The sequence below is a fragment of the Phlebotomus papatasi genome, chromosome 3 (assembly GCF_024763615.1).
Source record: "Phlebotomus papatasi isolate M1 chromosome 3, Ppap_2.1, whole genome shotgun sequence".
Taxonomy (NCBI): Eukaryota; Metazoa; Arthropoda; class Insecta; order Diptera; family Psychodidae; genus Phlebotomus; species Phlebotomus papatasi.
Window position 1 is genome coordinate 88,498,911 of NC_077224.1, and position 21,306 is coordinate 88,520,216.

The 21,306-nt window shown below is 35.3% G+C and overlaps 3 protein-coding genes across 3 annotated transcripts; 1 reads left to right on the forward strand and 2 right to left on the reverse strand.

Annotated features, from left to right (window-relative positions):
- Positions 1-1,169: 1,169 nt before the first annotated feature.
- LOC129806259 (tubulin-folding cofactor B) lies at positions 1,170-2,194 on the reverse strand. The gene is made up of 3 exons (XM_055854724.1): positions 1,991-2,194; positions 1,434-1,921; positions 1,170-1,372 (listed from the first exon to the last, which is right to left on the reverse strand). The coding sequence occupies exons 1-3, from the start codon at positions 2,111-2,113 to the stop codon at positions 1,258-1,260; spliced, it is 726 nt and encodes a 241-aa protein (XP_055710699.1). The 5' UTR covers positions 2,114-2,194; the 3' UTR covers positions 1,170-1,257.
- Positions 2,195-2,231: 37 nt separating this feature from the next.
- Positions 2,232-8,521, forward strand: LOC129806250 (exostosin-2). The gene is made up of 2 exons (XM_055854712.1): positions 2,232-4,083; positions 6,487-8,521. The coding sequence occupies exons 1-2, from the start codon at positions 2,323-2,325 to the stop codon at positions 6,835-6,837; spliced, it is 2,112 nt and encodes a 703-aa protein (XP_055710687.1). The 5' UTR covers positions 2,232-2,322; the 3' UTR covers positions 6,838-8,521.
- On the reverse strand, positions 8,252-21,262 carry LOC129806246 (type II inositol 1,4,5-trisphosphate 5-phosphatase). Its single transcript, XM_055854699.1, has 5 exons — positions 21,010-21,262; positions 20,322-20,640; positions 11,695-13,545; positions 11,406-11,639; positions 8,252-8,839 (listed from the first exon to the last, which is right to left on the reverse strand). The coding sequence occupies exons 1-5, from the start codon at positions 21,067-21,069 to the stop codon at positions 8,643-8,645; spliced, it is 2,661 nt and encodes an 886-aa protein (XP_055710674.1). The 5' UTR covers positions 21,070-21,262; the 3' UTR covers positions 8,252-8,642.
- Positions 21,263-21,306: the final 44 nt, after the last annotated feature.

Here is a 21,306-nt window from a genome sequence, read left to right on the forward strand (position 1 = left end):
AGCTTAATAGCTCCTAAACCAAAAAAGATATCGACTTGCGGTTTTCGGCAAAGATCATATCGTATATGAAAATTGCAACTTGGTGCATTGACCCCCACCCCTCCTTCCGCCATTTTGAAGACCCCCATTTTTTTTGTTTTCTTAATGGCTCCGCCCCTATGGCATCGATCGGGCTCAAATTTTAGTATGTTATAGCTGGACCTAAGACCTTTCGATCAATACCAAACTTAAGGTCCTCTGATCCCCTTGACTCGAGCTATAAGGGTCCAATAAAAAATCTTACGATAGCCATAACTCCGGTTTTAATTGTCAGAATTTAAAAAGAGAGGGCATTTTGGAAAGCTTTCGTAAAATTCCACTTCTTCTAACATCGCAAGTTCATAAAACCACCGCTAGGTGTAAAAATAAATACAGATAATAAAAAAAAATATTGTTAATATGCAAGAATATCTTGACGGCTCCATTCCATACTATGCTAAGTCGACTTAGCTTTATATTACTCCGAGAGATATGTTGTTCCTGGGACCGATATCTACAACTGGTGAAAATTTAGTGGTCATCCGACGTTCGGGTAACGAGATATTTAATTTCTTCGAAAAAAAATTTACATTGGAAGTATAGGAAATCGAAAACTTCAAATGGCTCTCCTGAAAAGTTGTCATTCGGAGATAGCATAGTATGGAATGGAAGCGTCGATCTGTAGCTAGAAATTTAAAATATAAACAAAATGTTAAAAATGAAAAATATGCGTAAAAATAAAAATTTCTCGTGATCTTTTGAAGTTTCCTTAATTAGATTAAGCAACACAATACTCAATGAATATTTAATAATATTACTCAAAAAAGCGAAGAAACATTGTTAGTCCTTCACCACAGCTAAATAAGACTGAAGTAAACACAAAGTTCTGTCATATTTCTCGTAAGCAATTGCTCACACTGAATTTTCAACAAAAACTCAAATAATATTCAAAATTTAACGTATTTAGTATTAAAATCTTCCAAAAAGAACAAATATTTAGATAGAATTCATTATTCATCAAATATTGGAATAAAAATTCATCATTTTAATCAATTTATTTTTAGTATCCAATTTTATCCTCAATGTGTCCGAAATTAGACACTGGACAAAATTATGAGCCTTTCCCCTATTTAATTAAAAAAAACAATAAATTAGAAAAAAAATCTCTTATTTATTTAATCACTGGATTACATAAAAGGGAAAGAGCATTGGGATTAGGGAATAGCTGAATAGCAGGAATTATATCTCGTCCAAGTCATCAGGTTCTGCAGGAAAATCTCCAACAGTGACTGCAGAAGGAGCAACGAAGCTCCCATATTTCGGCTGACAGTCGAAGTATCTCTTGCCATTGACCCTGAAATGAAAGGCTGGAATTTTAGAGTATCCGGAATTCGGATGGGGAAAAATTCACTTACGATCCATCATTGACTCCCAGAGGTTCATCGAATTTCACTCCAATCACGATCTTGTTCTTCCCCTCAATCACCCCATTGAACATCACTGTTCCCACTCGTCTGGGCTGCCCTGAGACCGTCACTTGACATCTCGCCCCAATCTGAATCTCCCTGGCTAGTCTTTCTTCCCTAGCAGCTGCTTCGCGTTTCTTCTCTTCCAGCCTCTTCATTTCCTCTTCATCGTACTTACCGAGTTTATTTGTTTGCAGAAAATTCCTCAGGGTATCCCTCTTCTGGCTGTATTGCTGATCTGTAAGGGTGAACTTCTCCACGAACTCACTGTCCACCAGGACAAAGTCATCCACCACATGAATCCTCATTCCATCTTCAATGGGATACGAACCCAAGAGAGCTGCATTGTTTTCCAGCTTTCCCACCAATTTATCTCCACTGTACAGCTCAAGTTTCATCGTATTGGCATTCCCGCCAGTCAAAACTTCCAGATTATTCTGCAAAATCATCCGAATTTGGGCATTTTTTCTCGAATTCTCTGGGAATGTTTTGATTTTTTGTCTAACCTTGAACTCCAAGATGGTGAGATTTTTGGGAAATTTCCGCTCAAAGACAACTGCATCTGTCTTGGAATTTGTTACATTGACTTTGACAAAGTCCGCTGTAACTATTTTTACACTTTCACACATTTTCTTGCTGCAGGAAATTCAGGAAAACACGCAGAAGAAAAATCTCTTGCCGGATGACTCAGAAAAAATGCAAAAAATTGTAAACTAAAGCACTAGCGCCATCTCGCGGAAATATTCAAAAGTTAGTGCAAATGTGAATGACAGTTCAAGTGGAAGTGGATTTTCTCGTGAAAAGTGCATTTTCCAGCAATTTCCGGGTGTGAAAAGCCATGTCAGTGGATGTGTACATATTCTTCCTGTTCTTCTTCATCGGCCTGGTAATTATCACTCATATTCTCACGTCACGCAATGAGAAATTGCGTCACAATTCACGGATCTCCTTGAACTTGGGCAACATTCCGGAAGATGTAATTTCGGGAGATGCTGAAATTCCCAGGATTAGGAATCCCAATTGTTCCTACTGGGACTGTTTCAATGTGTACAAATGTGGCCAGAAGGCTGCAGACAATGAATTTTCAATCTACGTCTATCCACTGAAGAACTACGTCGATCCAGATGGTAGGAATGCCTTCAAACTCACCAAGGAATTCTACTACATCCTCAAAGCAATCTCTGAGAGTCCCTACTACACTCCCAATCCCAATAGGGCATGCCTCTTTGTCCCTAGCATCGATACTCTGAATCAGAATAATATAGATTCAAGCCTGATGGCCAAGGCATTGGCTGCCCTGCCGTATTGGGAAAATGGAGAGAATCACTTGCTCTTCAACATGATCCCGGGATCTCCCCCGGACTTCAGCACAGTTCTGGATGTAAATACCGATAGGGCACTAATTGCAGGAGCGGGATTCGATACGTGGACGTATAGAAGTGGATTTGATCTGTCAATTCCCTTTTTCAGTCCCAATCAAGTTAAAATGTCTCAGATTGAGGCCAGTGAGCCTCGGAAGTACTTGCTAATCTCCTCACAGCTCAACATGTACCCGTATCATGTGAGAATCCTCCAGGAAATCTCCTTCAATCATCCGGACGTTCTCACTCTCCAAAAATGCCCTCAGAAGACAGAAAATCAAGTAACTTCCAAAAATCCAGAGAAAGATCCCAAGGATGAAGATATCAGATGCAGCATTCCTCATGGGAATGAATTCAGATATCCCGAAATCCTGACCAAAGGAACCTTTTGCCTGGTAATCCGTGGAGTAAGACTGGCCCAGCCCAATTTAATGGAAGCTCTAGCCAGCAATTGCATCCCTGTCATTGTGGCCAATAACATTGTCCTGCCCTTTGACGATGTCATCGACTGGAGTCTCGCCTCAATTTCCATCCGTGAAACCGATCTCCATTCCATCCATTCCGTCCTCCAAGCCGTCAGCCCAGATAAAGTTTCTGAGCTTCAGAAGCAAGGTCACTGGCTCTACAGGAAATACTTCAGCAGCATCCGGAAGATCGTTCATACATCCCTGGACATCCTAAATGACAGAGTATTTCCCCATCTGGCCAGAACTTACCTTCACTGGAATGTTCCAATGTACGAAAAAACCACAAGGAATCCCCTCTTCCTGCCCCTAATCGCTCCCAAATCCCAAGGATTCACTGCTGTCATCCTCACGTACGATCGCATAGACTCCCTCTTCACCCTTGTCCAGAAGCTGGCAGTAGTTCCGGCTCTGCAGAAAATCCTCATCATCTGGAACAATCAGAAGAAATCTCCGCCGCATCCAACCATGTTCCCCAAAATCACAAAACCCCTCAAACTCATCCAGACCAAAGCCAATAAACTCTCCAATCGCTTCTATCCGTACGAAGAGATTGAGACTGAAGCCATCCTCACCATTGACGATGACATCCTCATGCTGACCATCGATGAGCTTCAGTTTGGCTATGAGGTCTGGAGGGAGTTTCCGGACAGAATCGTGGGATTCCCAAGTAGAACTCATGTTTGGGACAATTCCACGGGAAAGTGGAAGTATGAGTCCGAGTGGACCAATGAGATCTCAATGGTTCTCACAGGAGCGGCTTTTCATCACAAGGTAAGCCACGTTTATTATCTTTTTCTTTTGAACACGTTTATACTCAAAGAATAATCCGGATTGATCACAAAATATTTTTAAAAATCAAATTTCAAATTAAAAACCAGATTTTGGCATTCTGAATATTCTAATTGGATTATGTGGATAATTTTTTCGCTAGAAAAGTATTTTTAAGTGGTCTTCAGACTAGAGGTTTAGCCCAGTTACCGAGGGTTTTAAAATCCTTAATACAGTAGAACCCCGCGATAGGCCATCGCTCTATAGTCCACAATTTATCGACCGTTGATTTCCAATATTTTTCAATAAATTGAATCGAATTGAATTGAATTGAATTGATTTCAAAACACTGATTTTAAGTTAGGGTGGGGTAAGTACTTTTGGCTACTTTAAGGTTTCATGTGCTTGTAATTTTTATAATCTTTATTTAAATAAAATGAAATTTTGTAGAAAGATACCTTAAAGCTGTTTCTTCCTAATAATACAAGAGCATTCCCAATTTTTTTTTTGGATATTTTAGTGAAAAATGTATTTTATGCAAATACAGTAGACTCTCTCAAATTCGGGCATTTGGGACCGAAATGTCATCCGAATTAGAGAGAAATTCGGGCATTAAATTATTTGAAATGCAACGATTGTTTGTTCTTGCGCATAGTCATACTAAGTTTACATACTCGTAGTTATGGTAAATTTCATGAAATCCCCTTTATAATGCAAAATCACAACATAACTAAGACGAAACATGCCAAATTTAAGAATATTATCTTCATTCGAAAACTTAAGAAATGTCGATAATTTTTTTTTTCAAATTTAACTGATGCCCGAATTAAAAAGTAGCCCGATCTTAAAAGAGCCAAATTAGCGAGAGTCTACTGTATACATGTTTCAGTACTTTTGGCCACTTTAGCACTTTTAGCCACTTGTTTACAATAGAATTTTAATAAAATAACAGGAGAAATAGCTCTCTATTCTTATTTAACACCAATTTTATGTGATTATTAGAGTATTTTAAACGACTTTTTGCACATTTTCTATTTGATAAATCAGTCAAAAGTCACGATTGTTTTTACTGAAATCCACGAGGTGCGGCACGTGTAAAATGTATGGGAAAATGAATGGCCAAAAGTACTTACACAACCGGAAAAAGTAAGCTCTTTTAGCCACATCTGATTTTCATTTAATTTGTTAGAAAATCTTATTAAGGATGATATCACAATAAAATTTAGTCAATTAAGAAATGGACTTTCACTGAATAACATCAAATATTTTCATAAAAAATATGAAATAATGTAAAACAATTTCTTTTAACATTAGCAAGTTTCTTAAGAATCCCATGTTTTTTTTTAGTGATTGTTTACCTTGTCGAGAATTTCTTTCAATAACTTAGAATTAATCAAGTCGATATAAAATCAAATATGGTTTTCTGATTCGTTAGAGTAGAGGTCACGAAATAAGACCCATTTTCCTGTTCTAAATAAACTCATAATTGCCTTACAATGTGATTTTACTTTAGGTGGCCAAAAGTGCTTACATGGCCAAAAGGGCTGACTCTACCCTAGGTTATGTTTTTTTAATAAGCGACATGCAATGTTGTCAAAATTATTTTAATATTTTTGGCAAACTTTATTGAGTATAGTTCTGATAATTGTGATCCATAATGAAGAGAGCGAGTAGAGTCAGCACTTTTTGGCCACCTAAGATAAAACAACTAATTTAAGGACTTTAATAATAAATGGTACTTCTACACTCATATGCTCTATTCTACTATTTTAATGGGTTATCACGTCTCTTAATTATTTAAAATTCATTTTAAAATAAGTGGCGAAAAGTACGGAAACAAGAACAATTAGTGAAAATGTAAATTTTTCTGTAATTCTGTAAATGTAATTTAGTACTGTATTCGTCATGAAAACAATGACGTTTCCATTTGAAGTAGCGAAAAAGTTACATTTAGAGCAGATTTTGAATTAGCTTAATTTACCCTACTCAATAAAGTTTGCCAATTATTAATCCCCAACTCGATTTATAATAACATGAAAATGTCTTTTTCTAAATATTCAATTGTTTGCACCGGGCGGGATTCGAACTTAGAACTTTGAGAGTCGAGTCAGAGATATCATCCACCCAAGACCAACGGTATCGCTTGTTGCGTCACGGAGATCCTCTTCTAGTTGTCTGAGAACAGATTACATGCCAGAATATATTAACCATATAAACGTAGTTATAATTAACTCTCTCGATTAGCAAAAATTATTAATTGGTAATTTTATTTTAAAATTACCAAATCTCATTATCTCATAATCCAATAAATGTAATTTTTTGTATACTTGAATGCCTTGAATCCCTGAAATGTCCTGGAAAAAAGTATATTTAAGAGACTAACGTGAGAATGAATTTTCTCAATAGTACTGGAGCTACATGTACACAAATGCCATGCCGGGCGACATAAAGGAATGGGTAGATGATCATATGAACTGCGAAGATATCGCCATGAACTTCCTCGTGGCCAACATCACACGAAAGCCCCCCATCAAAGTGACACCGCGGAAGAAATTCAAGTGTCCTGAATGCACAAACACGGAAATGTTGTCAGCTGACATCAATCACATGCTCGAGAGATCTGCCTGCATCAATCGCTTCGCAGATATCTACGGAACGATGCCACTGAAGACGGTGGAATGGAGAGCTGATCCCGTACTCTTCAGGGATAACTTCCCGGAGAAACTGAAGCGCTTCAATGACATTGGCAGCTTGTGAGGACTGAGGAAGGAGTGTTTGTGTGGCCAAAAATGGTGCAATTATCGTGAAAATCAAAGTGTCATAGAAGTCTAGTCCAAGAAGTCTCAAGTTTTTTTTTTTAATTCGTTTTCTGTCATTTTGACTCGATTGCACCAGGATTTTTGCACGAATTTATATTGATTAATTTTTTATCGTAAAGTATTTTATCCAAAGGGCATTTCGCCGAAGCAAAAATGATTGTTTTTGATACGATTTTGTAAAATTATATTCGTATTATTCGTTAAATATTTCCGATATTCAATTATTTGGAAAATATTTGCGATATTCAAGGAATATTTGTGAAATATCTGCGTTATTCAGGGAAAGTATCTCCGATATTCAAGGAACATTCGTTAAGTGTCCGCTAAATTCAGGGAATATTCGCAAAAAATCTGCGATATTCAAGGAATATTTGCAAAATATCTGCGATATTCAGAGAATATTCGCAAATTATCTGCGATATTCAAGGAGTATTCTTAAAGTATCTCCGAGAGTCAAGGAATATTTGTAAAGCATCCGCGATTTTCAGGGAATATTCGCAAAATATCAACGAAATTCAAGGAATATTCACAAATTATCTGCAATATTCAAGGAATATTCGCAAAGTATCTCCAATATTCAAAGAATATTCGTAAAGCATTCGCGATATTCAGGGAATATTCGCAAAATATCTGAAATATTCAATGAATATTTGCAAATTATCGCGATATTAAAGGAATATTCTGAAAGTCTCTTCGATATTCAAAGAATATTCGTGAAACATTCGCGATATTCAGGGAATATTTGCAAAATATCTGCAATATTCAATGAATATTCGCAAATTATCGCTTTATTAAAAGAGTATTCGCAAAGTATCTCCGATATTCAAGGAATATTCGTGAAATATCCATGAAATTCAAGGAATATTCGCAAATTGTCTGCGATATTCAAGGAATACTCGCAAAGTATCTCCGATATTCAAGTTATATTCGTAAAATATCTACGATATTCAATGAATATTCGCAAATTATCGTGATATTCAAGGAGTATTGACAAAGTATCTTCAGTATTCAAGGAATATTCATAAAGTATCCGTGATATTCAAGGAATATTCGCAAAATATTTGCGATATTCAACGAATATTCCCTGAATATCTGCGATTTTCTGTGAATATTCGCAAAATATCTATGATATTCAAGGAATATTCACGAAATATCCCCGATTTTCACAAAACATCAGTGATATTGACAAAATTCCAGAAATATTCGCAAATGTTTACAATAGTTCCCCAGTGAAATGCCCTTCGATTTTATCCACTGACGAGGATATCCATAATTTGTGACCATATCTAGGGGCTAAATAGTTAATTAAAAAAAAGTTCAAGGAGGCAGTCTAATAGTAAAAAAGAAAATAGTTAAATGTAAATGTGATATTTAAGATGCATTTATTGAGTGAGAATAGAGATCTTGCAATTTCTCCCATTAAACAAATTACAAAGAGAAATAGAAGACATTTCCATTTAAATCTACATCACAATTTGTTGTAGAATTTTAAGAACAGTTTTTTTTCCTTGTCGCATGTTTGAAATTAGAATCTGCATAACTTGTTAAATAAGATTGGTGTAATTTTTGTTTATTTTTTTTTTAAATATTCAGAAAGGAGAAATATAAAGATCATTTTGAAATCGTACTGACCTTTTTGATCTCATTTTTTTTGCCGGAGGATGAATTTGTTCTATCTACTCTTAAACTTACCCCGTACTATCACCTAGAAATCTCTATAAAGCTCCCTGGAGCTTCGGATGTTCACGACAGATCCAGCAGTGGCATCGATCGGTTGACAACTTTGAGGTCTGTTATGGCAAATTCTCGCAGAAAGTCGTTGTTGTCCAGCAATCTCAGCAGGAATTTCACCCTTTTGTCATCCCTGTCGTCCTCCACTCGACGATCCACCTTTGGGGATATTGTCCGGGACTTCAGGAGCACAGGAGCAAATATTCGAGCTGGGTATGTAAACACATAAGGAAGTCTTCAGAATATGAAAATTTTATAAGGCAAGCGCTACTATTCGCGGAAACAGTGAAATATTTTACTGTTTCCAAAATTAGTAAATTATCAATGTTTAGGAACAGTAAATTTTCTGTTTGCAAGAACAGAAATAGTATGGAAACGGTAATATGCTACTATTTGCAGGAACAGTTGAAAATTTTAGTGTTTTGGGAACAGTATTTTTTTTGTTAGTAGGGACAGTACAGATTTTTTTAAAGGATTTTGTGTTTGGGAGAACAGTAAAATTTTCTCTCAGCTGGAACAGTGAAATATTTTTGTAAGTGGGAACAGTAAAATTATTTTAGCAGGAACAATAAAACATTTCTGTTCACGGGAACAGTCAAACTTTTTTTTAACGGGAACAGTGAAAGATTTTTGTTCTCGAGAACAGTGCAACTTCCTTTAGCAGGAACAGTATTTCCTGCTAAAAAAGAAAAAAAAATCTTTTTTAGCAGGAAAGATAAAGACATCTGCTCACGGGAACAGTTAAACTCCTTTAAGCAGTAAAGATTTTTGGGTAGGGACAAAAAAAAACATTTCTGTTCACAGGAAGAGTCAGACTTTTTTTTAGCAGGAACACTCAAATATTCCCATTCGCGGAGCTGTAAAATTTTCTGAAAATTTCAGCAGAAGAAGTCAAATATTTTTGTTCTCGAAAACAGTCAAATTTCTTTTAACAGGAATAATGCTCGCGATAACAAATTTTATTTAACAGAAACAATAAAGACATCTACCAGCGCGAACAGTTAATCTTCTTTTAGCAGGAACAGTTAAATATTTTTGTTCTCGAGAACAGTCAAATTTCCGTTAGCAGAAATAGTGTTCACGAGAACAGAAAATTGTTTTTAGCAGGAGAAATAAAGTCATCTGCTAGCTGGAACAGCTAATCTTCTTTTAGGAGGAGCAGTAAAATTTTCTGTTAGGAATAGAAAAAGATTTCTGTTCACAGGAACAGTAAAATTTTATAGCAGGAACAATAGTAAATATTTCTGTTTACAGGAACAGTTAAACTTTTTTTTTGTAGCAGAAACAGTCAAATATTCCTATTCGCGAGAACAGTATTTTTTTGTTAGCAGGAACAATCAAACATTTCTGTTCATGGGAACAGTGAAAGATTTTTTTTTAGCAGGGACAAAAAAACATGTCTGTTCACGAGAACAGTCAAACTGAGTTTTTTTTAGTAGGTTCAGTCAAATATTTTTGTTCTCGAGAACAGTCAAACTTCCTTTAGCATGAACAGTAAAACTTTTCTGCACATGGAAACATTCAAACTGTTATTAGTAGGTTCAATCAAATATTTTTGTACTCGAGAACAGTCAAACTTCCTTTACCAGGAACAGTGTTCGCGAACACAGTAAAACTTTTTTTTAGCAGGAACAATAAAAAAAACATCTATTCATGGGAACAAGGAACTTTTTTTAGGACAAAAAAGTTTTCTATTCATGGTAACAGTAAAATTTTCTGTTAGCAGGAACAAAATAAATCTGAAATCTCAGTCAATTATTTCTCTTCTCAAGAACAGTTAAAGTTCCTTTAGCAGAAACAGTGTTAGCGAAAACAGTAAAACTTTTTTTAGTAGGAACAATAAAAAACATCTGTTCATGGGAACAGTAAAATTTTCTGTTAGCAGGAACAAAAAAATCTGTTCACAGAAACACTCAAACTATTTTTTTCAGCAGGAACAGTCAAATATTTCTCTTCTCAAGAACAGTTAAACTTTCTTTAGCAGGAACAGTGTTCGCAAAAATAGTATAAAAACTTTTTTTTTAGCAAAAACAGTAAAATATTTCTGTTCGCAGGAACAGAAATAGTATGGAAACGGTAAAATGCTATTATTTGCAGGAAATGTTAAAAAAATTTGTGTATTGGGAACAGTAAAATTTTAGCATTTGAGGGAACAATAAAGTATTATTGTTTGCAGGGGCACTAAAATATTTATGTTAACTGTTCGCGTGAACAGTCAAACTTCTTTTAACAGGAATAGTAAAGCATTTCTGTTCATGGGAACAGTAAAACTGTAAAATGTTCGCCATAACAGTAAAATCTTCTGTTAGCAGAAACAAAAAAACATTTCTATACAGAGGAATAGTCAAACTTGCTTTTGCAGGAACTGTGCTCGTGAAAACTGTAAAGCTGTTTTTTAAGCAGGAACAGCAAAATATTACTGTTAGCAGGAGCAATCAAACATTTCTGTTCATGAGAACAGTGAAACTTTTTTTTATAAAGAACAATCAAACATTTTTTTAGCAGGAACAGTATTTTTTTAGTTCAGTAAAGCTTGACTGTTTCCAGGAACAGTAACAGTACGGAAACAGAAAAACGTGACTATACGCAGGAACAGTATGCAAAATATTTTACCGTTCATCGGAACAGTAGAATTTTACTGTTCATAGCAACAATTATATTTTTGGTTGCGGGAGAAGCATAAAATTTTAGTTCTTAGGAACAGTAAAAATTTACTGTTCCTATGAAACATAAACAATATGAAACAGTTGGACAATTGATAGAGGTGTTACTCACCGAGTCTGTGATTGTCCACCCGATTCCATGCGACATTCTTCAGGACTTCCCTGAGGAAAAGGCAAACGTAGATGAAGATCTTCTTCCTCTGCGGCGTGAGGAATGTTATAATGTCCCTGCATTTCTCATAGCTGTCCACAGTGTAGACTAAATCCTCATAGGGATGCACCAGAGGCACTGGAGTGGCCTCCAGGAGGAATAGGAGAGTCTCTGCAGCTGTGTATGGATTTCCAGCTGCAAGGAAAATTTTGTTAGAAGAAGGAAAAGGAAAGTGCGAAAGGGAACCTACGAAAAACATCGACACTCCACGAATCCAGCCAATCCCGAATCTCAGCAATATTTGCTGATCTCCTGAACTTCCGCTCCATGGAGAAGAGATTGAGTGTCTGTAGGCCATGATTGAAGAGATAGTCGACTAGAAACCATAATTCGCGGGGAATTTCTGCTGGATCGGTCTTCCCGGGTTCTTCATTGCGCGTCGGAGCACTCTTGTCAATCTCATACTCCAGCTGGAGGATCTCCTTGAGGTTCATCTGTGTCACGGGCTTCTGAATCTGACATAGAGTCTCCAGATTGAATCCTATACAGCTCTGTCGGTACTCTCCTATGATAGTGATGAAGATATCTCGGCCATTCTCCACATGGAGTACCAAAATATCCAGAGGCACTTTCTGACCAGATTCCCGTTGCTTCCGATGCAACTTCCAGGCAGATTTCGAATCAGCATGCAACTCGAGTTTGATACTAATGGAATTTCCTGTGAAGAGTCTCCCTCTGCTGGGCTGAATATCTAGCCAGGATTCACATATTGCACTATCCTTGCCTTCCTTTCCGGTAAATTCAAAAATTACCGGTAGATGGCAATTGTTGGCTACAAGGATCTCCCTCTGAATGACAGAATTAAACTGAATGACACCAAAGTCAATATCCGTCTCAGCCACTGTAATTTGTGGTTGATTGTCATTCTCATACTTATCCACTGTCTTTAGTACTTCCTCGTGCACCTTCTTGTACTTCTCCTCATCCCTGCACTTAACATTGGTCAAAAATAGAGCATAAACTGGTTTATGATCACTAAGTTGCAACGCCATGATACTATCATAGACAATCTGATGGGTCTTATCACTACGCCAGAGAATCCTATCGCACCATGCTGGCATTCGACTCTTCTCACTACTGTCCCAATTATTCGTTCCCGGATCATATTTATACGTTGGCTGAAACATTATTGGTCCTTCGACAAAATTAACAAACACATTTTTCCTCTTCATTTCCACATGAAGCTGATCAAATGGCTGCAATTCGGCATAAATAAATTCCTGATTTGCAAATCTCTGGGTACCTCCTGCACCAGGTACAACACCCATTGCCAGAGGATCAACAAATTTATTGTACTCCTGCTCGATAATACGATAATTTAGATCACCAAACCAAAAAATATGATCATGCTCCTCAATACTCCTCTTCGTTATTCCATGCTCAAATTGCATCCTCCTCAGGATTTCATCATGATCCTCCTTCCTCCTCAGTACCTCATGTACATGGGCCGCAAGATGAGAATTGACAAAACATATAAAATTCTCATTGAACTCCAAACTAACACCAACTCCTCCCTTATTTCCCATCATATTGAGCGTTCCAGTGCCCACAGAAGTTGTCGTGCACGATTTCACCAAACGTCTCAACTCCCTCCTAATCACAATGATCATCATCATTCCCACCAGTCTCACAGATACCAATTCTTCATAATTGGCTCCCGGATGAACTCCATCCAATACCCGTGACACCCACACAAAATCCGGCCTATTTTCACTGAATGTATAAGCTTTGGGTGACAGATCCAACTCCTGAAAGGCAATGGCATAGAGATCCGGAGGATCTTTTGTCGTTGCCAGCCATTCATGCAGAGAAATATCATTTGGTGGCTGACCATTGACATTCCACGTGGCAATGTAAAAGCGATAGGGTTCATAAACAATAAACTCATGTTCCCTCTTTTCCAGTTCCTCTCGGAACTTTGATTCTCTCTTCTTCAGTGTCGCCCTCCCATCTGCAATATTCCTGTCAATTGCCGAGAGATCTTCTCTCCTATAGGATTCCAACCATGTGAAATCCATGGCATCTGGATGCTCGTTGAATGCTAAAGGAAGGGCACATCAACAATGTTGAATTGTTAAAAAAGAAGACCCCTTTTTATTAGTTACTTCGTAGCTTATTTTTAAAGAAAGCTCTGGCATCAAAGACAAAAGACCCCAGTATTTTTGCTGGGAATGTTGTCTATCAATGCTAAGAAGGCGGTGGACGACTAGAACTACAACGCAGTTGCGTTGCGTCTGCGCATTGTCGCTGGATAAACATCTACATAATCTCATCTATGTCATTTAAATGCTATCACTGAGAGAAATCAGAAAGTTAAAATAACATTCCGGAAATGCAAGGGGTTACTCAAGTATGGAATACCGACACATTTTTCCGCTAGAATCCATAGAATCCATGGAATCACTGATCAGATTTTGATAGAATATTAAATGGAATCCATACAGAATCACTAGAATCAATTGGAATCACTGGAATCAAATGGAATCACAGTATCCCTTATTTACAATTGCTATCATTTTGACAATTATTTTGACAAGACGGCGGTGGCCGCATAAACGCAAAACATATAATTACTTGAAAAGGACTCGAGTGTAAAGACAATAAATAAAAATAAATAAATAAAATTATGGACCACAGCCGAAGTGCAGTGCAAGAATGTGAAGGTGGAATTTTTATCTTTGCTTTAACCATTTGTACGAGGTATCATACGATTTAAAATCACTGTTATCCATTTTTTCTGAGATATGCTTTTATATGATTTTCACTTTTGATCCGAAATATTTATAATAAACAGCAAATATCTGGAAACATGCAAAAAATATCTTAGATTCCTACATCAAAACTAAGCTACAACAAAAATAATAAACAAAATTAATCCTACATAGAAATTATTAAAAATTATCATAAAATAAGAGAAATTTGAAGACCGGAATAAACTGAATGACAAATTGGAATAATTGAGAATCACAGAATACCGAATTGAATCATTAAGAGAATCACACAATTTAGAATCATTGGAATCACAATGGAATCTCATTGGAATCACATGGAATAACGGAATATGGACACAAATTTTCGACCTTGAGTAACCCCTTGCGGAAATGTTAATTTTACCCTGCAGTATTGATCCGAAATCGGTGTAAAATATTGCCCTTTTTAGGTGTATTAGCGATTAAAAGTCTGCTCGTTAAAAGTCGTGTAATATCGGAAATTTTGTGATGATAATTTTAATGGAAATTATAGAGTAACCACTTATCGCCATGTTTAGGAAAAAGAGAGATTCATTTTATAATAACTTCTGAACCCTTATTACAAGATAACTCAAATTTGAGATAAAGTTACTTAGATGTATAGCTCTAGATACGTGAAAACAATAGTCCTACAATTTCATGCTGAACTACTTAAAAAACTGATTTTTATTAACAATGCAAAAATAACCACTTCGTCGCCACTTTTTACCACTTTTCGCCAGTTCTGTAACCACTTCTCGCCACCCACTTGAAAAGGTCCGAGCTCGAATATTTTAGGCAATGTTATGAAAAGAATACATTCAGCATTTCTTTTTCCTCATGAACACCTTATTATTACTCACTTTAAATGATTTTTCTTAACTTTTATTTGAGAAATCAAATTATAGGATTATTGTAAAAGGTAAACAATGCAGATTTTACAACTGAGAATCTACGAAGTGAAGTTAGCGTCGCCTATTGAAAAGAGATGGCGACAGGTGGTAAAATCAACTCCAGAATATTACCACTTTTCGCCATGCCTTATTTTTATATAAAAATAATGTAAAATTGAATATTAATTAACTAAATACAAATTTCATGTATTCCACAAGTGTAATTAAATATTCAATAGTCAAATTATTTATCCCAAAAGGTATATTTTGCTTGATGAAAATTTGATGACAATTAAGTATATTTGGTAAGAAATATTGGATTTGATGCACTTGCTTAAAATATTACTCTAAAAAATGCTTAGAATCGTAAATCCAAAACGAATAATAATTATTTTTTGACTTTATACGTAGCAGCAGTAAACATACAAATAACTTTGCAGCTCATTTATTTCATAAATCGCGAAAAATAGCGATTACAATATAAGTGGCGAAAAGTGGGACACTGGCGAGAAGTGGTGAATCCACCATGGAAAGTCAAGAGAGAAAATTAAAAGTGACAGCCATTGACCGATCTGTTGAACCGTTTCGAAACCGATCTTCGAACGTCTTTTTTCTTAGAAAAATTCCGACTTTGAGAACTCGGAATCGAGATTTTAAATACGGCTTGTACTTCTAAATGGTTGATTATCTTTTCCTGAAACTGATTTCCTGAAACTATCTCTGAAACTGTGATGAAATCACAAAATTCCAAATTCAAAATGATTTCAAATTACCCGTTTTCAATGATAAAGGGAAAAGACTTTTCGAATTTCGAAATTCTCTCGTTCAGTAATAACCTTCCCGATTTGAGAGCTCTCTCCGGTTGAGTTCTGTACCGATTCGAAAGTATATCAGAGAGAACTTACCTAAACTTGTTAGAATTTCGAAAGTTTAAACCAACGAGTTTAAAGTTTAAGCAAGTTTATGAAAAAAACATTTACTTTAATGAAATTGCAATTCAAACGTTCTGTCATCTTTTGAAATTCCACAAAACCACACAAAAATTAACTTTTTGCTGCAAACGTTTGCACATTATGCTCTTGACATTGTTGCCGATTGAAGTGTCAAGAATATCGAAATTCGAAACGTTAAAGCGATGAGTATGTGAACTTGCACTTTAGGCTTCCGGTAGATTTTCGAATAGGTTTCGCTTGGCTTTGGAGTAGCTTTGTCTCTTCGAAAGGTTATTACAAAACAGAACATCGCTTCATAATCATTTTACTAAGAAAATTCCGGATTTATTAAATTCTTCGAACATCAATGATATTTCGTGTAAAGTATAAGCCTTTTAATCTTTTAGCCAAGACACTTTTGAAGAATCGAATTCCGACTATGAGCGAGCATACCGACTAGAAGGGCATATTTCTTTTTTGTTTGTCCAACCAGGACAAGCATTTTTATTGAATTCTTTGAAACAATTTTACATGAAAAATGTTGTGAAAATTAGATAACACAATTGCAAGGTTTTATGTAAGAGAATTTAATTGTTTCCAATAATAACATGAGTCAAAAATTACACACAATAAATTGTCCTTATCGTTCTTATAAACATCACTGTCATAAAACGTTGTCTTTTTCGATATTAATATTATTTTCTATTATTTGCAATGCTCTTGAGGCTTTTGAAATGCATTTTTAATCCATAAACTCGAACTAACCATATTCTACAAAAATTATAAAAACTATGAGAGTTCCATATGAATCCAAAAGCCGAGAAAAATTCAATTTCTTCTGTACTATGCACAGTAACAAGTAAAACTTTGCCAAATGTCCCCTTTGTGAGACTTTGTAGATATTGTATTGGAAATAAATGCAAAATTATAGCGTGTATTTATCGCAAAACTTTCATATCAACAGAAAACAATTTAAAAAAAATGTTGAATTCAGAGAAATTGAATTGAATGCTTTGCTGAATACTCAAGTCAAATTTTGTAAAAAAAAAAAAATTCCCTCCAAATTTAAAGCACACGCAAACATTTTTAGAGACCAATCTCTTGGACAGTGCTGACAAAGGCTTCATTTATGCTCTCCATCAATACTTTGCTGAATCATACCTGGAAGCATTATGAGCTTTTCAAAAAAAAAAAAAAACTAGAAATAGAAAATGAAACCCCGAACCTCAAGACTCATTAGTGCGATAAATTCCTGAAATCACCGCGTTTTACAAGCGAGATAACCACACTCTGAATGAAATTATAGAGGTTTCTGGAGGACTTGAGCAATGTGTTTGTTTATCTGAATAAAGCAACATATCGCATTTGTAAAAATGACCTTCTGCCTATCAAAATAGTGTTCGTTTATGCGTTGAAAATAATCCTCAACTTTAAAATATAAGAAAAAGTAACAATTCGCAACACATAAAACTATTTCTCCATGTTACAAAAAAATATGACGAAATGGACTTGGTTCAGATATGAGGTGCTATATTAGGAAAAATATTTATATTCTATAAAAAAAAATTTATATAAAATTCTGACAGTTGGGTTAATAGTTCATTGAAAGCATTGAAAGGGATGTCCTAAATTACAAGATCAAGTTAAACCATTTTTTGATTATTGCTTAAATCGACAGATATTACCCGTTCGCAGCTGGAACTTGATTCTCCAATAGTGTCTCGGATAAAATTTCATATATTTTCACAAAATGTCGTTGTTGATCGAAAAAAAAAACAAAAAAAAACTGAGCTTCGAATTTTCAAACTAAATTTTTTGCAGTAGGTTCGAAAATTTGTGAAATATCACATTCTGTAAAAAGAATTATTTCGTGACTTTGAAAGGAATTATACTCTGTTCAGTAATAATCTTGAAGAGACAAAGCCAAAGCAAGCCTATTCGAAAATCTACCGGAAGGCTAAAGTGCAAGTTCATGTGCTCGCCGCTTTAGCGCTGATTGTTCTGCCATTTCGAATTTAGAATTGTATCGGTAAAGGAAAAACCTCATCCGGAGAGAGTTCTCAAATCGGAAAAGTTATTTCTAAACAAAAGGATAATGGAATTGTTTTTCACCACATAACAAAGTGAAAACTGGACAGACTAACACATGTTGACTTGACACTCGAGACAATTCGAAATTTGAACAGGAATTATTTCAGACACTAAACAAACGAAAGCAGAAGCAATTATGCGTTTTCTTTGACTTTCGAAACCGATGTACGAATTTTTTAAACACAAGGTGTCTGAAGTCAATTCGAAATATTTCCAAAGATACAGATATGAAAGCAAAGGATCGCAAAACAGGCTTTACAATTTGATTAAATAATTCTACCAGCAGAGTTGAAGAACCGGCCGACAATAGGGCACCTTCCCATTTAAATGGGCCCTGAATCAAAATGAGCTATTAGATCTTATGGAATGAGCAATTTGTAATGTAAAACAAAAAAAATTGTACGAGAAACGTTTAAAGAAATGAGATACGTTTCTAAAAATGTAGAATGTTTTTTTTTAGAAAAAAAATACAGAAACGTTTGTGGAGATTTTTCGAAATACGAAAACGTTCCTAGAAATGTGAAATCGTGTTCAATAACTCTAGAAACGTTTTTTATGCCCAATGCAAAATAACTTATGTTTAGTAAACATGTTTTTGACATTTCTAATGGGAAATTTTGAAAACATGTTTACAAATAAAAGTTATTGTGTGCTGGTCTTTAGGAATACGAAATCTTAAATAAAAAAGAACGAAAAATATGCTTCAAGAAATACTAAATAGCATTCAATAATATCTTAATATTTTTACATAAAAATCTATCATACAATAATTATAAAAACGTTGTGTTTAGAATTAGAATATAATTTAAAAACAAAAAAACTTAGAAGTATGTTTCGATAATTCGAAAAGTTTCTATATAATTGCAGAATCGTATTCAAATAAAACCAAACATTTTTTCAAAATACGGATCCGCATTGGAAAAACATAGAAAAGCTTCTATAATTGCAAAATCGCATTTAAATGAACTTAAATATTTTTCTAAATACGGAACCCGATTGAAAAAAAAAACATAGAAAAGTTTATTTAATTGCAGAATCGCATTGAAATAAACCTAAACTTGTTTTTAAAATACGAAACCGCATTGAAAATACAAAAAAGTTCCTATTTGCAAAATCGCATTCAAATAAACCTAAACATTTTTTTTTAATACGGATTCGCATTGACAAAACATAGAAAAGTTTCCATAATTACGGAATGCGTTCAAATGAAACTAAACATTTTTTCTTTCGGACAATAGAACCGCATTGAAAAAAGATAGAAAATTTTCCATAATTGCAGAATCGCATTCACCCAAACATTTTTTTTTAAATACGGAACCGCATTGAAAAAAAACATAGAAAAGTTTCTATAATTGCAGAATTGCATTCAAATAAAACTAAATATTTTTTTGAAATACAGAATCGCATTGAAAAGAACATAGAAAAGTTCCTATAATTGCAGAACCGCATCCGGTAACCAAAAATATACTTTTGAAATACGGAATCTCATTGAAAAAACATAGAAAAGTTTCTATAATTGCAGAATTGCATTCAAATAAACCTAAATATTTTTTTAAATACAGAATCGTATTGAAAAGAACATAGAAAAGTTCCTATAATTGCAGAACCACATCCGGTAACCAAAAATATTCTTTTGAAATACAGAACCCCATTGAAAAAGCATAGAAAAGTTTCTATAATTGCACAATCGCATTCAAACAAACCTAAACATGTTTTTGAAATACGGAACCACATTGAAAAAAACATAGAAATGTTTCTATAATTCTGGAATTTCCTATAAACCTTAATCATTTTTTTTTAATTTATTTATAAACATGGAATTGCTATAAAAACCTTAGAAATATTTCTTGAAATGGGGAATCGAATCCAGTAAACATAGAAACCAACCACTGGATGATTTCCTTTTAATGAAGCCCTTAAAAACACCTAGAAACGTTTTTATAATTGCGAAATTGCATCCAGTTTACATTGAAAAAATTTATTCCAGGAGCAATTTTTAATCCTAGATTGTTTAGAGAGTGTATAAACGTAGCTATATCTATCTTTAGTTTCATTTGTATTTCACGATTTCATTATGTTTAAAAATTGGTTTAAATAAACATTTTTCCATGGAAAGAAGATTTCCATCAACAAGTTACGGAGGAAAATTGAGGAAAATTTGGGAAAACTTACCGAACTGGGCAGCTAGAATATCATTCTGGAAATAGTCGTACTTGTAGTGAATGTACGTCTGGCAAGGATAGTAGTAGAAGAGGTTCTGTCCGGCTCTTGTGGTGATCCGGAACTGAAGCTTCGAGATGCCCCCTGAAGGAGCATCAATGCGAAAGTCCCGGTCGATGGGGAAGAAGTTCTCCACGGTGAGATCGACAAATGTCGTGGGTGGACACACGGAGAGGGCAAAGGAGAAGACTGCATGAGAATTGTGGCATCTCACTAAGGCCAGGAGGCGATTCTGTTGCTCATAGCCAATCAATTGATAAGCCTCGAAGATCTAAATGGGATGCAAATTGAGGAAAATACCAAAATGCAGCTGTAAAACACATTTCCACGGAATTTTCTTCCAAGTGGAACTGTGCGGAATCGATTGATTCAGCACTGAGAATGTACAGAGATTCCTGGGAGTGTAAATCACTCTGTGGAATGCACAGTAATTAAATTATTGGGCAAAAATTTCACTTTTTTGCCCCATTTCAATGGACGTTGCATGTGGAGAGCGTCTTGCGCGATTTCTCTAAAATTTCTTTGGCAAATCCCATTGAATGCTGATTACAAAAGAGGATTTCCTAATTGACAAACTCCCAGGAATCTCTGTTGATGGTTTTTGTGCTCTTTTTCAGTGGGAATTGAGGCAAAAGGATACCGAAACAACAATCTCCTCCTGACGAAACTTTTCGCGCACAATCTCCTTCACTTCAGCCATGTTTTTCACCCACTTTTAGCACGGAATCTACACTGGGAATTACTCAATTTCACAGATTACACTCTAAAGTAGCACTTTCTGCATCAATTTCCATTCTCTAACACCGATTTTCACGGGAATTTTCACCAAAATTGGGCAACAAAGTCCTCTCACACTCCCATGTTGTACACAAAATGAGAAAAAAACCACCCAAGTGACAGTTGCGGAAGTAGGATTTGTTTCCGCAAGAGGGCTCTG